General features: G+C 44.7%; 1 protein-coding gene across 1 annotated transcript; it reads left to right on the top strand.

Annotated features, from left to right (window-relative positions):
- Window positions 1-224: 224 nt before the first annotated feature.
- Window positions 225-13,183, top strand: UBE2G2 (ubiquitin conjugating enzyme E2 G2). Its single transcript, XM_026855369.1, has 5 exons — window positions 225-260; window positions 349-394; window positions 5,920-6,038; window positions 9,110-9,250; window positions 11,193-13,183. Exons 2-5 carry the CDS (start codon window positions 354-356, stop codon window positions 11,303-11,305), a joined length of 414 nt encoding a protein of 137 aa, XP_026711170.1. The 5' UTR covers window positions 225-260; window positions 349-353; the 3' UTR covers window positions 11,306-13,183.
- Window positions 13,184-18,165: the final 4,982 nt, after the last annotated feature.

The following is an 18,165-nucleotide window of genomic DNA, read 5'->3' on the forward strand; positions in this document are numbered from 1 at the left end:
GCATGAAGAAGTTCAATTGTCAGCAGTGAGATACTGAGCCTTCTGGATGTGGAATTTTGCCTGGTAAAACATGGCCAGAAGATTCTTCCCATGGTTTTCTCAAGCTTTTCTCCAAGCACGTTTGCTGGTGGGACCTCTGTGCTAAGCTGTGGCCACCCAAACACTAGCTGAGATACTTGGTTCTGCAGGTCATGTTAACTTGCCTTGTATTTTTCTTTTTACAGAGCTGACCCTGAACCCACCAGAAGGGATCGTAGCAGGTGAGGAGCTGAATGGGGTTTGTGTACTGTGAAGCTGTAGCCTTGTGTTCAGGTAGTGCTGAGCATTGTTTTGTTTTTTTCTTAACAGGTCCCATGAATGAAGAGAACTTCTTTGAATGGGAAGCTCTGATTATGTAAGTTAATACTAATATCTGAAATCAGCACATGCACACTAGGATTAACTTCTAGGAGAACAAGAATGTAAAAAAATAATATCAGTTCTGCATAAGAGTTTATTTTCTGACCCAAACAGGGAATTATATTTGAAATTTAAACAGCGTGACAGAGGCAGTGTTGGAGCTTAAGTGAACATTTATTGTACAGGAGTCATTATAATAAGCAACACTCAGCATATTGCAGATTTGACAGGAATCCACATTTGAGCTCCCTTGGATATATGTTGTATATACAAACACAGTAGGAAACAATGATTTGCTTATAGATCACACGGACCTGTTGGGAACATTAGTCAACTGCAAATACAGGACAGGTTTTTCTCATTTTTAGGAGTAGCAAAATGCACAGATTATTGGTGATAGGAGGAAAAAAAAAAGCAATGTGTAAAATTAGTTTACTTACTATTTCATTTTTTCCAGAAAACTGGATTTATCTGAGAGAATATTCAAATTACAAAAAAACCCCAACTTTTGAAATTCTTTGCACTTCGTGAGTTGGCTGGTGTTGTAAAGGCATTGGGTGCAGTGGTTCTGTGTGAAAAGCTCTTCTGTTGGTGAATAGCTCTGATTATGACCTGTTGTGTTTTGGGGAGTAACAAAGACTTCTTTACAAAGCTGTGTCCTCTCCCTACTGCTTCTGAACTGATGGGTACAGTTCATAGCAAAACTTGCCATGAAAAGACAAAATCTTCTTGTCCAGCATCCTACAAGTCATCTTCTCTCTTGCTTGTACTCTTACTTACGCTGTACCCTTCTTTGGGAACTTTGAGTGTATGGAATAACTGGTGATTTTTTAAAAAATAAAGTTCTAAAATGGTAGGGGAGAGAAAAAGAGACCTTTATCACTCGGGTCTGACAATTTATACAAATGCTACAGAATTAAAAGATGAAAAAGCTCCAAACTGCTAAGTCTGTCTTGAAGCTGATGGTCTGTTGTTAGGGTAGATCCAGGTGTGTTGTTAGGGTAGATCCAGGCTCCATATTTCAAGATTCTTTTAGTAAGAGTTGGTGATTTCTTTTCCTTCAGCCAGGGCCAGGGGTTCTGGGAGGACACGAGGGCAGCAGGCAGTGGCTGTGGCCCCGCTTGCAGCGTGCCTGCTGTGCTCTTGGCAGGTTCTCACTGCAACCACCAGTGCTGACTTACGAGATTCTGAACTAGCATGGGTGGCAGAATTTTCCCAGCTCGGTTTGCTTTGAGTGAGTTGTTTTTCATCCCTAGATTTCTTGGGATCAGGCACGCAACCAATACAAAAGCATCCCAAGCTGTAGCACATCACCTATTCCACACAAGCTGGCTGCGTGGGTGATCCTATTTTATGGCAAGAGTGAGCCTCTGAGTTATTTTAGGCCTTGGTAACTGGAGATCTGGATTACCGCTGATTGATATGAAGAGTTGGCAAATGCCTCTGCTTATGTGCAGCAATTTATCCTGTAATAAACAGGTTGTACCTCCTAATAGCTCAGTCCCCTGAAAATAAACACTTAGCATGGAAATAGGTAATTTGTTGCCTGACACCAAAGATTTTGGTTTCACTGTCGTACACTTTCTTTCTGCAAGTGGGATAGTTAGCACTGTTCTGAAACATGTATTTTGTAATGTACCAAATTTCAGTCCAGACAGCTGTGTGTTACATGGAGGGTAGAAATCCCAGAGGATTTAGTGCACTTCTTGAAGTCTTGAAGGGAATTCCTGCCTATCGGTACTTTGTTGTAGCAGAGATTTTTGTGGTTGAGCAGAGCTTTCATGGGGGACACACAGAAGTACTTTTGGATTTGATTGATTACCTAGAAAATACTTTTTCTGATGTTTCCTATAACAAATTCTTAAACAACAGAGGAGCCGCTTGCAGACTTGAAAGCCGTTGAAAGTGCTGAGTGTTGAGCTTCAGGTCTTTGTCAGCGCAAAATGAGAGGCGGAGGTGCTTTAATTTTGGTTTCTGTATTGTGTGTGTGTCATAATAAAATTATATTTTAAGATCTGCTAAATTCTGAAGCTGTGGTACAATAGAAACATGTTTACCCTAAACGTGTTTGGTTACTTTCATCTCTGTAGAAAACTCTATTAGTAGAAGTATTTGTGCACGTTTGGAAAGCAAGCTAAATGATTTGTTTATATTTGTCTCTGATAATCTTCTTGAATGTTTTGTAATCTCAAATGTGCTGTGTGAGATTATGGGAATGAAAAGTGCAGGTGAGGAAATTAAAGTTGGCTTCAGATTTTTAGATAGATGCAGTGAAAAGGTAAGTAAGCAGTGTAATAATGGAGAATAGAATACTGGGGTTTTTTTTCCCCTTCACCCAGTTTATATGAAGCTGGAGCACATATAATGGCAAATAAATAAAAAAAGTGAGACCTGAGAGAGAAAAGACATCACCTATTTATCAATTCAGAGGTGGGCTGGCTAATGTTACACAGATTGACCTAAGACCTTAGCTCACAGGTAAAATAATGGTGGTAATAATTTGCATTTCTGGTTTTCTTGTCTGCAGCGGCAGTGCTGGATAAATATTAAACATAGAGATGTTAAGGTTGTTCTACCATGGCTGAAAGGTAGAACAGTTCTTATGCTCCCAAGTGAGCATAATGGATCCAGAACTGAAAATATAATGTAGTAATCTTTCTGAACAGTTTTGGAGCCTGATGTAAAATGCACTCTTTTGATGAGACATCAAACAGTAGCTGAATTAGAGCATTTATGAAAGCCAAGTTTTTGCAACAGAGTGACTTTATTTGTGATGATAAATAGCCCCAGCAGGTTAAGAGAGTTTACTATAATGCTGCTCAATTCCTTAGCACTGCGTGAGGTCCAACGGGCTGCGTTGTGTTGTTCAAGTTCATGGATTTATGTTTCAAGACCAAGTTTTGCCCTCTTTGGTTGGCATATGCGAGTGTGTGCTATTAAAGTTTATCCCCAAAAAACACAAAACCACATAATTGTTAAGAACTAAAGATTTCTTGAAAACTAAACAGCGTAAATTGAAGTCAACTTATCAAAAACCTGTCTAGAAAGGTAATTAGATCTATAATTAGGCTTAGGACTTTTGTTTACTATGGAATTCCCCTTTACAGCATCTGATGACTGTAGCTTTTTGTCTTTTTTCAGCATCTTTTTCCAAATAAGAAGCCATTTACAATTGTATGTGAAGCTCTGATTGTAGAATTGTCCTTGTCAATGCGCTTTTCCCTCCTGTTTTGGCAGGTACCCACCATCCTTTTCTTTCCCTTGCCTGGGTAATGGCCAGGTCAGGGAGTTCAGTGTTTCTTGTTTTCATGCTTAGGTCAACAAGGTTGTTCATAACATCTCTCTCAGAGCTAAGCAGTCTGGTTGTCTAGCAAGTCATTTAATGCTGTCTAATGGCCAGAGGAGAACTCATGTCTGCTCCTCAATGCTTTAGGGAAGGCTGTAGAGTAACATCATGTGCGGAAAAAGATGCAGAGGCTGTCTGCTTTGCAGGCTGTGAAGAATATTAGATGGAGCAGGTTTAAGACGAGGTATTTCCTGGAGTTCTGTGCCTGAAGCCTGTACCTTCTGTATGCACACGGGTAGTGATGGCCAGCACTTTGTCTTCCCTGGGGTATGGGAGCTGCTTAAGGCAGCTGGCCCCTTGGCTTGGTGCTCTTTGCTCAGTGGGACGGGTGTCAGCACTGCATGGTCTGGCTGTTTCTTGGAGGAACCCTAATCAAGTACTAGGTAGTCTGGATGACTCTGACAAGCTTAGCAGTTGGGACGAGATCATAGCATAAAGCACGGAGGCTTTGAATGGGATATACTTTGCAATCATCACCTGCTCTGCAAAGATTTCAAAAGCAACTGTGCTCTTTACCTCTCTGGCCCTGCCGATGTCCTTTTTTGAACTGAAAGTGATGCTGTCGGGTTTAAATATTGCAGCCTCCCTGAGTGTTTTGTAGTTGCAAATGCTGTCTTGGATTAACTTTAATAATTTCTTTGAAGTTGATCCTGGCAGCACTGAATGGCTACGACATAAGCATTTTGTTCACATAATACAGGGCCTAAAATGGAGCATGTAGGGTTAACATTTGACAGAAGAGCCCTTAAGGCAGCGTGTTTGCTCTCAAAACAGAAGACACCCACCAGCTTTTCAATGCGTGTATGTACATATTCTTAGAAGTTCAACAATAAGCCTTTAAAATGCAGCTGGAATTAAAATGTTCATGAAAAAATGCATTCAGTTTACTGTCAGATGTGAACTGAATCCCAACTAAATTTAGGGAAAAGGCCAGAAAGGGAAGAAAATGGTTGAGATGGTTTAGCTTTCATTCCCAATGTATGTTGCTGCATTTCTCTAGTTCTACCTGCCAGTGTCAATATTCAGGTTTAAATCACATAGTTCTTGTGTTTATCTACCAGCCAAGTCTTTTGAATTCCAAAGTTAAGAGTGTGAGCCTCCTAGGGCTTTAGGTTTTGCTGGTCTCAGTTTTCTTTTTCTCTGGGTTACCAATTGCAACTTTAACTTTTAGGAGTCCTTGAACTTTTGTGTTCTTTCTGGCACAGAGAATGTGGATTGGGAGGAGGAAGCATGAACATATTCTAAACCTTATTTCCCAGACATTATAGCCCTTGTTTGAAGAGCTTTTTACTAAATACATGAGGTTTCCTTGGCTAAGATTTTCAGTGATGAAGCTTGTTTCATGGTCTTTCCAATCAAGGGAGATCATGTTTGTGTTATAACTTCCAGATGGTTCATCAAGTTTGAATAAATCATGTCTAATAAACTTTTTTGCTCACCTTCCAAAAATATTTTATGTAGGGAGAGTAAAATAGTTGTCTTTATATTCTCAACGTGACTGCACTTTGAACTAGATGATGAACACAATGAGGAAATGTTTCTACAAGAATCCTGATGAAGCCATTTGTTTTCCCTGTGCACTTGAGGGGAATGCAAACTAAGTAACTTAAGTCTGCAAAGAAACATTGTTGTCCTACATCTAGCAATTATGGTCCCTGAGCTGTGTTTTTATTTTTTACAAAACACGGCAGTGTTTTTTGCATCAGATAGTGATAAGTATTTATGTGTGGTTATGCTCGATACTGGCAGTTTGGATCTCCATAGGTTTTGTCAATTATTTTTGAGCTACGGCATTTGACATCTCTGTCTTGTACAGCATAACAGTATCTTCAAAGGCACAGAGTCCCACACCTGCCTCTGCTTTCTCTTGACGTGCAGATGCTCAAATCCTGGAACATGCCTTGGAGCCAGATACTCCAATTATATCCAGACACACCCTGCTAATTAAACAGTGTTGTGACCTTCCTAGTAATTTAGTGTGCAAGCTTTGATTTCCCCCTTCCCTCCCAAACCCCGTATTTGTATTTAAGTTTATGAGGTGTGGGGTGAGAGTGTGTTAACTCTTTGTTTTCTGGAGATGGTATAACCCAAACCTCAAATGTCTCGTTAGACAAGAATATCAGGTGAAAAGTACTGTTTAAAACTCTGGTGAATAGCTTTTTATCTGTTCCTAGGGGTCCTGAAGACACCTGTTTCGAGTATGGGGTTTTCCCTGCCATTCTGAGCTTTCCACTCGACTATCCGTTAAGTCCTCCGAAGATGAGGTTCACCTGTGAGATGTTCCATCCAAACAGTGAGTCTGATGCAGGAGGACGTACAGGGGAGTGGGTTACTTGTGTGCCATAAAACCACTTTTGCAGCAGGAGAGCTGGCATCCTTACCAAAGCTGGTTCTCTCCCTTTCCAACCTTGAGCGTGCAGCAGGAGTGTTCAGCTGTCCAGCAATTTTGCTCTGTCTTACCGTCACTTTATCACATTATTCGTCATATACCTTTTGGTCATAAACAGTCCAGTAAAGATTCCAACAATTCTCCTGCCTTTCAGATCATTCCAGGAATACTTGTAACTAGTGTATAAATAGTTTAAAGATAAATCTTCTGTACATGATGTATGATTTAGTGAATTAATACAGACGCTTTCCAGTCTTACTCTATGGCTTGTATTTAAGTAGTTTGTTGTTATTTTAACGAGTGAAAATTTGTTCATATTCACCGAAGCGCGGATACAGCTTTTTTAGGCAACATGGCTCTTTCCCCATTAAGACACAGGTTTAGTAATATTTCTGACGTGACCTTTCTGAAATACAGAGTGCTCTGTCCAAGCTGATGACACATTTGCAGGCATTAATATTAAGGCTTTGATGGCCTTTTCTCTGCAAATTCTGATGTTTAAGATAATATCTTAAGACTTTTCAGTGGAGGTAACTGAAGTAACAAGTACAGCTAACAGGTTTGAGCCTTGGACAGGTAAAAACCTTAAAGCACTCTTTTGCAGCCTGGAGCATTACTTTCTGGCATTCTTTGTAAAATTGTTGCTTATGACATCTGCTAAATCAACATGGATTGTGCAAACACTGTTTATCACCACCCAGATTTGATGGGCTGGATCTGTATTCAAGGCTATTAGGTCTCTGCCACTTGAGAGCAATAAAAGGAAAATGCTGTCCTCCTGCCTAGTGTTTCCTTTCCTCCCCAGCTGATGTTCCTCTGCTTGCATAACACAAATCTCAATCTCAGCTGGGAGTTGATTTATTTCATCCTATTCCAAGGAATTTTGCAGTTTATTGACGTTCTTCTGTTCTCAGAGCACCACTGATGCAGATTCTTGCCCAGATTCTGTTCTCCTATGGAAGATACGCCTGCATGTCATGGTGTAGAACTGTGTGGACATGCCCAAGGCAGTGTAGCATCACCTCTGAAGCTCTGATGTCTGCAGCAATGCAGCATTTGGCACCTGGAAGCTGTGTGGCCATGTTGGCACCTTGCTCCAGCTGAACTAATTCACCCAGGCTTCTTGCCAGGACTGGTCTCCATGAGCAAATCCATGTCCACGCAATACTCTGCAGATCCAATTGTGGCCTTGTCTTGAGGTTCACTGCTCACAGCTGCTTTACATGAGCATAGTCAGGAGGAATGGGGTGCAGAGAAGTCAGGGGTGCAAACCACCTGACTCTCATGTGTGGCCCTACATGTAATCACTTCCTCCATGGGGTTAACAAACATCCTGGATAGTCAGGTCAACCCTTTAAAGTCCTGTGACTTTGGGTCATGTTAATTTAAATTTGAGATCACTTGAAGTAAACACTTCAATCTTCTCAGGTGGGATTGTGATGGTCTGGTTGTACTCAGAAAGGCTGTAGAAATGGTGGCTGTGCTATGCTTTTTGTGTTCCTTAAGTGCTTACTCCTCCACCTGTGAAGAGTTGCAGGAAAGTGTTTAAAAAGTCTGCTGTGTTCCCTTATCTTTGCAGTTTGTGTAATGTACAGGACAAATTGGGATACCACAGAACTGTTTTTTAAAATAAAATTACATTCATGGACAGTCTGGCAAAGATAACTTCAAAAAAGCGACAAGTCTTGGATTAGTACTTAGTGACAAAGTGGAAGATGCATACACCTTCCTGGAATCAGCTTTTGCTCTCTTGACTGTGCTGCTCTGTGGTCTAGTTGTTCTAAATGAGTCACTGCATAGAAACACTAGAATAACTCACAAGTGAAATACCTTCTCCCAGTTGTTCCTAACTTGCAGGGAGAAGTGCTGGTTCAGCACACACTGTTTTCGTCTCTTCCAGCTATGGCTAGACCAGCTCCCGTCCCCAGCCTCGGGCTGCACAGGGGGGATTTAAATAAAAGTCTTTCAAAGCACTTATGTGTTGTAGGCTTGTGCAGACATTAGCTAGGTGAGTGGAAAGAACTGGAAATGAGCACGACTCCTCCCAGCAGTTATTCCCTATTTTTGTTTTGCCTTGTTTTCCTGGCAATGGCAGAGGTTTGTTCACCGGAGGAATAGAAGCACTGAAAGTACTGGACTAAAGTTGTCATTCCTTGGGGGGCTGCGGAATTAGGTCGTGTTGCTAAAGCAGTGTTTCAAACTCTGTTCTCTTTGTGTTGCCTCCTCAACCTTTCTTTGGCCTCCTTATCAAATCAGTGGAGTCACACATCTGTGAAGATGACTTGTAGTGTTGCAGATGCTTTGCTGTGGGAAAGAAGCACTTTGCTTACACTAAAGGTGGGAGGGGAAGACATCTGTATCCTTAATTGATAAGTTACCTTCTTTCTATGTGCTTTAATGCAGCTGAGCTTTAAGCAGAATTTTAAAAAGTAGTGTGAACTCTTCTAGTTGTACTTCAGTAATATTCAAAATAAGATCAATTATATTGTTTATAACATACCTCTTTTCCCTTCTGGCTGCAGCAGAGCAAGTTTGCTTAATTCTTTTTATGGTCACAGTCCAGCAGAAGACTCCAACATGCATTCAGTGCTGTGTGACTGTAACCCTTCAATTTAAGTAGGACTGGTTACCTACCTGGAGCTGTGTCTATGCATAAATACTTGCCTGGTTCCACCTGGCTGCATCTCTTATCTTTTTCATGGAGCCTGTCACTGGTTATTAAATGACATGAGTGCTCTCAGCAGGCTTCTGTTAGGGAAGGATAACCCAAGTTTCTTATGTTTGCTTAAAGGAAATTTTTGGTAGATTTTTGTCTTTCAGATTTTATGTGCTCTTGCCTTTGGAAGAGGAAATTTAAAACTGGGTTTAGCTTCAGTCCTACAAAAGCCAAGTCCAAATGCTGATCTTTTCTAAAGATCTGGAGAGGCCAAGTGTTTCCACTGAGTAACAATCAATCCCCTATACTTCTTGTGCAGTTTACCCAGATGGGAGAGTTTGCATCTCTATTCTTCACGCTCCTGGGGATGATCCCATGGGATACGAGAGCAGCGCTGAGCGGTGGAGTCCTGTGCAGAGTGTGGAAAAGATCCTCTTGTCAGTTGTTAGCATGCTGGCAGGTAAGGACTGCTGTTTTGTTAACAGAGGCTTAGATTAGCAGTTACTGAATTAGCTAGAGCTGCTTCCTGCTGTTTGGCTTATTAGTGAGCAAGGGACATTAAAAGCTGCTCAGCAGCAATCACAGTTCTTAAAGCCCTAGTATTTATTGATTGGTAAACCAGTTCTCTGAAAATAATTGAAAAAAGTAAGACTGAATTAGTAAACAGGTGTTTCCAGCTTTGCAAGCGATCACACTGCTTTCCTTCCAGGTCAGCAGCACCAAGCAGTTGGTGATGGCCAGGTGGGTCCAGAGGCTCAGCAGGTTCCCTGCTCCTGCACAAAACCTGGGCTCTGTCTTTGTATTTGCTGTGATGTCTGTTCAGTTCTTGAAGGTCTTAAAGCTATTGATTACAGCCTGTGTTGGATTTGGCTTTAGCAGCTGAAGGGTTATGAGCCAGATCTAACCAGTATGATAAACTGGATTCCATGGCCTCTGTGATTTGCAAGCCAGCACCCTCCATTTCTGTTTGTTATTTGCCAGCCTGGGTCTGCACCCCATTCTGCATCTCTGGTTCAGAGGAAGGCTTCTTGAGAAGAGAGGTGGGTGAAAAATTTTTTGTGTGGCCTTTTAAAAGGCTTTTTTGAAATCCAGCAGGGGCTGTGGATCAGTTCTGTCACATCCAGCTCCCTGAAAGATGGATCCTTTTCCACATAGTGGACAGAGCCACTGAACTGCCTGAAAAGGGCAGAGCCATGTCCCTTAGAATTGGTTTTGAATGGTAAAAGATTTTAGACAGTTTAGAGGGGTTAGAAGCAACAAAGTTGATCAAAGAGCAAGCAACAGATTCTTATATGGGACCATTTTAGCTTCAGCATAGTAACCTGCTGTTGGGAAGCTGTGCCGACAAACAGCACCTCGCTGGGCTCCTCGTGGCCTCCAAGAACTTGTTTTGTGATGCAGCCTTACCTAGACTGGTTAATGTGGGAGTCACCTCTTGTTCTCTGCCTGTGTGTCCTGTTCTCCCATGACTTTTGGAGGAATTAGTCATTAGACATCAGTTGGTCAGCTCCTTCCAGGCTGCTGGCAAACCCTCTACGCTGGCTCTGCAGACAGTGTAAGCCCAAGCTTACCAAATTGTGTGACATACACATCTACTGGCTTTTAAGGGCAGACCATCAGCACAGTGTCAAGAAAGACATGAGCCCAAGATGTCTGCCATGAACTGGGCTGGAGTGGATTTGGACTAGTGTGTGAAGCAAAATCGGTAAAGTACATTCTGTTTTAGTGACTTGTGTAATCCCCCTGACAGTTGCCCCCCTGTGTGCTGACCACGAACCTGATAAATCCCATGTTCCATCTTACCTCTGTACAGAATGAAGTGTTGGAGTCATAGGGGTTTAATGTACTTTGTAAAGTGCTCTGAAATCCTCAGATGAAAGATGTTGTAGAAATGAAAGCACTCTATGGGTTTTCTTGGTTTGTTTTGTTGTTTTTTTAATAGAACAAGCCATCCCAAAGTGACAGAGCCTGTTTGGGTGGCCTGGTCGGGGGAGGGCTTTCTGTCTGTGAAGCCGCGGAACCAGAGCAAACATTTTGTGGGGAGCAGTGTGCAGTTTGTGCAGTTTTAAAAACCCTTGATGGCGCTGGTGGTGCCACATTGTGTTGTTCCATGTGCACGCTGGGGCTCCACTGCTGAGAACATAAACAAAAGAAAGTCTTGCTTTTCTGCCACTTGTTTCTTACCAAAACTCGTCCTTGCTGTGATATTCTCTTGTGATCAGTTAAATCAGAACTGTTTGGGAGTCCAGGAGCTGTGACTGGATTTTCTTTAGTAGTGTTTCTGTAGTCCCAAGCGGGGGAAGTGTGCCAAAGCCATGAGGAAGTGGCAGTACAGAGGCATTATTGAGGGTCTTGCTCCATTGCCCACCTGCCCACCTATCTTTCAGTCTTTCTCGTTTCAGAGCCAAATGATGAAAGCGGAGCCAATGTAGATGCCTCCAAGATGTGGCGGGAAGACAGAGAACAATTTAACAAAATTGCCAAGCAGATTGTGCAGAAGTCACTTGGACTTTAAGCTCACAAAGAGACTGAAGTGTTTTGTATTTCTCTCCACCTGAAAATGAGCAGTGCTCAGTGCTGGTACCAAAAAGGAATACTTTGCAAAACTAGTTCTTATCATTTGTTATTTATTTACCATCTCTTTTCTTCTTCCACTGCTCCAGAGAAGCCTCTAGTTCATTCACTAAATTTTGTGGAAAAAGGATTTAAAACTAAGGAAAAATATGGAGACAATGCTGTTTCAAAGGCTGCTTCTTGCTACCTCACTTCATGGTATGAAAAGCTTGGAGACTTTGCAATCAGCAGCTCACCTTCACCGATCTGTTGTTTGAGAACAGAGCTGATGTGGATCACCTGCCGGAAGAATTAGTTGTATGTTTTTATAGGTAGCATTGCATCTGAAGCACCAGTAGACAGGAAATAATCTATCAGTTTTATGATACTCGCCAAGTTAAGGACAACATTTGCAGACAGAACTGAAGAGTATCATTAGCAAGAGAGGCTACAAAATAAGGTTATAGTCAGGATGTGTTAGCAGAGAAAGTGATTGTGCAGCACATAACTTTATGATAAGACCTGGGGAGTTGTTGCCAGTGACTGGCTGTTCCCATGTAGCACTGTGAATTTGTGTTGAGCCTTTGAGTCAGTGTTTGCTTGGAAGAAATTCCAAGAACTGCTTTATTACTCTTTGGAGACAGTTGTAAATTTTACATTCAATTAGAGATGCAGGATATAAAGACCGGGTTCTTAAACACTTTGGTAAGGTTCACCATGGGCAAGGTAGTTCATTGGCAGCCTGAAAATCCAGTGAGGATGTGTCTGCTCCTCTGGGCATGTAAAATATCTCTGTAGTAATGTCAGCTCCTCTTCTGTTGACATTTGGGTGTGCAGAGGATTAGGCACTGCTGGCCTTTGCCGTTACAGTCCAGCTCACCCGTTTTTCATGTGAACGAGCAAAGGTGGACATGACGACTTTTGTAAAATTAACTGTAATACTTCTTTTACTACTTTTGTGTATTTAAGTCAGAGAAGATGCTGGCTGTTTTTCTAGAGGATGGTACGATGCAGGTTTAGAACTGCAGAGCATTGTAGCCGATTGCTGGTGTGGAGGGTGTGGGAAATACCAGCTGCAACAATCAGTTTGCAAAACTCCTTAGGGGCCACTGGTGACCTTTGTGCTTTGCAAGCAAATCTCTTGTGTAGGTCCAAATCTTCTCCAATTTACCACAAGCAATAACATGCCCATTGATAGCACATGGAATCAAATTTTGTTGGCAGCTTTACGGGCTAAATTTGAGAAGGGCTTTTTATTTTTCTGTGAAAAGCGTGTGACATGGAAAGAGTCGCACCTTGGGGAAAGCTTTACAGAGGTGATTGTGTGCATGCGCGTGTGTACAACTCGTCAGTATTTATGTCTTGCTGTCTGTGCTGCATATTCACGTGCTGCAGATTGCAGTATGCCATCATTCTGCACCTCCGAAGAATTTGTATTGCTACAACTTGCTAATTTTACCTCCTTGTAGAAATAATCTTGCCTTGGTCTAAGGGTGGGAGGGGGACCTGACATAGTTTGGGAGCAGAGATGATGAAATAGTGTTGTACCTAACTAGTATTTCAAGGCATACAGGAAAATGTAGCACTTCTATGCAAATTGGGAGCATTTTTTTGAACTGTAGTAGATGGAGCATTGCTCCTGGGAGTACTGCAGCCACTTTTGGAAACAACGCTGGAGAGCTGTGAGCACCACATGGCAAATGGTGGATTCAGCAGACATAGCAAAAGTGGGCTTTTTTAAAGTGCGGAGTATTTTATTCATGTGTGCTCACTCATTATCTTTATTTTATGGTGGATCTAGTCTGTATCCTGAAAATAAAGTGATTATATTTTCTCCTTTCATTGGTGAATGCAAATGTATTGAAGTGGGTGTTTTTATATGGGTAACCAACTGGTCCAATTCTTACTTGGTCCAAAGGAGTGGAAGGGTTTATTCTACTGCAGTTAAAACACAAGGGATGATTTAGAGGTGTGGAAGAGTTGACATGGTTGCTTGGGCTTTCCAGGCAAATGTCTTGTCTCTAGTGATAACAATGACTTGATAATTCAAAGAAAACTGTACTAATCTGACAGCTGGCAGATGTCATGCAGTTTACTTCTTACAAAGGTCTTGTTATATCCATTCATCTGGCCTAGGATATGTTGTTATGGCAACAGGTGAATTGTGAGTTTTAAAATGTCATTCAGAATCTGCTGATACTAGCTCTTGGATTTGAGAAGGATAGTTAGATGTCTAATTCCTACTGAAAATTTCCATAGTCCCCAAATCTCTTGCTTAGAAATAAAGTAATTTCTTTTTAAGTGACTGGCATGTAGCAGGCTTGTGAACTCGGGTGTTTTAAGCCACCCATTGAACATATCAAGCAGTCTTGCAGGTGACAAAATGTAAGCAGAAGTCCACCTCAGAGGACTAAAGCTTGCCTTGTGGAGGTGAGAAGTCCTAGCAACAGCACTTTGCTAAGCTGAAACATGCAGAAAGCATTTGTGTTCATTGAAAGGCATAAACAAAGAAAGGCACTGCAGTTGGTGTGTTAGATTCCCGGTTTGTTTTATGTGCAGGAAAGAAATAAAAGCTCATCATCATCGTTCTGTAACAAACTGAATCCCCGCGCACACACAGGGCTGGTCTCGCACAGCTCCACGCTCATGTGGAGTAGGGTTTCACTGCGCAGGCAGCTTATTGCAACTGGGGAGCACCAGAGGGTTAAAGCTTGTAAAGCTGCTGTGTCCATCCTGTGATAGACTTCCCTGAAAGGCTTAGTCCTCTCCCTTTGTGAAAGAATACTTGTGTTGGCAGCCTGTGTAACACTAGTCAGTAGCAGTGTTCTGAGCAGTTGCCTTTTTTCAGTCTGAAACAGTTACTATAAAACATGTTCCTTGGGGAGTGTCAGAGCTCTACAGGTGTTGTACATGCAGGTAAAATATTAAAGAAACGCCTTTCTCTGGATTATATTTGCTTTAGGCTTTTATATTAAAAAAAACCCAAACAAAACCCTTCACAAAGATGTAAAAATGCAAGCAATGTCCTCTTTAAAGCCTTTGTGTATACACACATCCACACACACATGCTTTTTTTCCTTGGCAAATGGGGCTGTGTCAGAACACACACAGTGGGATGCAAGACATTCATTAATTGTGTTTTGTGTGCCTGTGTGCATGCAAGCGGTTCTTTGAAAGTGCGGGCTGCTGGGCGAGAGGCCTTGGAGCCACATGAAACAGCTGCACCTTCAGGGCAGAACCAGCTCCAGGCTGCTTTCCAGCTTTTTTTTTTTTTTTTTTGACTGTAGCTGTATGATGAATGGAAGGTGGTGTGCTGCCTTCGAGATGAAATGGTGAAGGCTCTGCGTCTCTGGAAGATCCTTGCTTTCCTCCTGAAGTTGTATCTTGGTGAGGATGCTATGTATTTTACTCCTAGAAGAATTGAAAGGAAAAACACCCCCTCTGCCAGCACAGACCCGAAATGTCTGTCCCCAGTGCCAGCTGTGCTGCTGATACTGGGGTTGTCTTGGATGTGGGATGAACGCAGCAGTTGAGGCAGCTCCAAAAAGGGGCTTGAAGCAGCAGTTTCCCCTGCCCCTGTGCGAGGTGCCTGGGCAAGAAGCAGCACTGGTTACCTGCCTCCATGTTCCTTTTCTCTCAGATTTCCCTGACTCGGTGGAAGAATAAAATCACTCTGCCCTTCAGCAAGCTCAGGGGCTAGGAGGAATGCGAGGTGGGAGACATTAAGGGTCCTGCTGCCAGCCACTGGGATGGTTGGGGTGGCACAGGGAAGGGGAAGGTGCAGGAATCTGGAGAATTCCTCTAGCCTCTGAGGGTCTTGTTGGAATAAGCTGCCCTCCCCACGTGCTGCCTGAACAGCAAGGCGGCCGAGCCCCAGGCCAGCCCCAGAGAGTACTTCCGGCGTCACCTTGCGTGCAGCCGGGTCCCACCTGATGTCACGTGCACCAAAAGCATGGTCAGGTCAGGCAGGCAGCGTGCAGGGCTCCGTGGTGCTGCAGGGATGAAACCAAATGCTGGGGAGGGAGTTGCTCAAGCTGCTTAACGCTTGGTGGGCCTGCATAATGTGCTCAATGCTCAGGGACATTGGTGGCAGCAGGGACATTGGTGCTTTCCAGCCCTGGTGATCTTCCTGCCCATCCCAGCCCTGATCCTCACAGATCCCAGCGGTGCCTCAGCTACCGGCCCTTCTGGGGTGGGTGGTGTCAGAGCCAAAGAAGAACCAGCCAGGTGGCTTTTGAAAGCGGCTTGCACCCCCTGAGATGGGACTTAGCAGCAGTAAAGATTATGGGGTATGTTAATATATAATTAATGGTAATGATACGGACAGTGGGTTATTACAGAGTAGCTGCTGGTGTTAGCAGCGTGAGCGCTTGGGGAGCGATTTGCAAGTGGGTCTGTCTAGTCATGTCGCTGTTGTTCCTGAAGGGTGTGAGGGGGGATGAGCCGAGTCCCCTTCCTCCATACATGGGGCACCAGCCAGGCCCGGCTTGCCAGGGCAGGGCTCTCCAGGGGCACTTCCATGCGTTTAACCAGGGGATGCAGGCAGGTGTCAGGTCTGTGTGCTGGAGGGAGAGGCTGTGGCTCTGCGCTGCTGTCAGCTCTGAAAGAAGCTGGGTCACCCTGGCCAGAGGGGCTGCGGGAGGTGGCCAGGAGGGTGGGTGCCCTGGGGCAGGGCTTGTGGGTCTGCAGAGCAAAGGTGAGCTCAGCCACCCCTCCGGGGACTGCAGGGTGATGGGGGAGGTGGGTTCAAAGCAGCAGGGATGCAGGATGCAACATGCTGGGGGGTGGGGAGTATCCACGCGCTTGGATGCTGGGCCCAGCACGGGGAGGCTCACCGCCCACAGCCGGGTTGGGAGTTTTGCCCCAAAACACTTTTTCCCACACCAAAACAAATTTTGCAAATTGAACCCAAATTGGGGCTGGCACGATGGTGTTAGGTGAATCAGGGTTTCTTTGCTGAGTCTGCCTGGGACAGGTTCGTGCAGGCCCCTCTCCCGATGTGCTGTTTCACCAGCATCCTTGTCTTCCTCTGCCAGTCTGGTCAACTTGTCGGTCGTCCCTCTGAGCGTGGTCACCAGCAGCCATCGGGTGCTGGGGGGTTCTCGCTTTGTGGGGCAGGTGTGTTTGAAGGGCAAGAGAGATGGCTACATCTCTGAGCTGATCCCCAGGGCTTTATGTCTTGCATGGCTTCCCCTCACCACTCATCCCTCTGGAAGGTAGGGATGGTGAAGCATGGGGCAGTGACCAAGTCAGGGCAGTTTGCTCTGATGCAGTGTCGGAAGCCTCTGGGGTTGGAGATTCTTTTGGTTGGTGTCTGTGGGCTTGCTACAAGGGTGGCTCGAGAGGGACCTTGCTCAGCCGGAGCTCAGCTTTGCTCACCAGTTCTTGTGACGAAGGAGGGATGCCAGAAAGGCAGGCTGGAGGGCAAGTGTTTTCAATCCTCTTTGCCTGGAGAGGCAATTAAAAGTTGAGTTTTGTCCTTGGCCAGATCCTGCTTTGACAAAAGATCTGCCTTGGAGCCTAGGCATGGCCTTGGTGGGAGTGCTTGTGTTTGAGGACCTTATTAAGGTCTTAGAGCTCTATATGAAGCTCGGTTTTATGAAAACATCTGTACTGCTGCTGAAGCCACTTGTACAAACTGTCCCCATGCAGCCTCTCTTTTAGGATTTGATGCTCTTGAGCATCTGCCCTTTTAACACCCAGTCAATAACCAGGGGGCATCTGATTTATTTTACCAGTTAATTACAATACTGGTCAAACCAGACTCGTGTTAGGTTGAATTCCATCTCAGGCGTTTGATACCTTCTTCTGTAGACACCCTTCTGTAGATACCTTTCTACTCCCCCCGTGGGACCCATGGAGACTTATCAAGGTCTTTTCCAACCAAAGTACAATTAGGAGCAGCCTGGAGGTGGTTTCTGAAAGCCTGGACTTCAAAAGGCAGCTATCGCTGGGTGCTGCGGCGCTGGGCTGGGCTGAGGTGGGCTGTAATTAGAGCCCTGCTCAGGGGGCAGTTGGGGGGATGCTCGTCCTGCTTGCATGGGATCCTGCTGCGGGAGACCCCACTGCCAGCGAAGGCTTTTCTCCTCACGGCATGGACTGTGTGGGACTGGTGAAGGGGAGAGCGAGCCGGCTTCCCTGGGACAGGCAGCTCCATTCTTCCCTACTACTATGATCACCCCTTCCCTGCAGCCGGCATCATGCCTTGGTGGGTCATCTTGGGGCTGCCCAGCAGTGCAGGGGGAGAGCAGAGTGGGACCGGAGCTGCGGAGCGTGGGTAACCCTGCCAGCTCTGTCTCTCTCCGTGCTAGTGGGGACCAGGCCCTGATGGCTGGGTGGCAGTGGCATGGAGACAGGGGCTGTGTCCCTGCCGGCGTCTGCACAGCTGCGAGTGCAGCAGGGCTGTGGTGCCGCAGCCGGAGTGGCTGGGCAGCAGCACCGTGCTGGAGGAATTGGCCTAAAGAAAGTCTCGGGAAACAATTGCAATTGTTCTCTGCCTTTGTTCCCTTCCCTCCCCGGATGTCGGAGGAGATGGAGCCACGGTCGGCTGCCGGCGGGTGGGCAGAGTGAGTGTGGCTGCCTGCGCTCTTGCCTTGGCACCCGGGGATCTCGCCTCACGCGCCGCCCGCGCTGCCGCCCGCTACCCTCCCGGTCCTGCTGGCTCCTCCAGAGCCTGAATCATCACTAATATAATAATAAAAGGTCTACGTTGTCATATGGGCAAGCAGTAAAATTGGCCTGTGATTCTCTGTCATGGAGCAAGAGGTTTTCATATGGCTGCAAACCAAAGCGGTGCTAAAGCTGCTTTTCTTTGCTGCAGGA

This window comes from Athene cunicularia (assembly GCF_003259725.1).
Source record: "Athene cunicularia isolate RWA chromosome 9 unlocalized genomic scaffold, athCun1 chr9_part2, whole genome shotgun sequence".
Classification (NCBI taxonomy): Eukaryota; Metazoa; Chordata; class Aves; order Strigiformes; family Strigidae; genus Athene; species Athene cunicularia.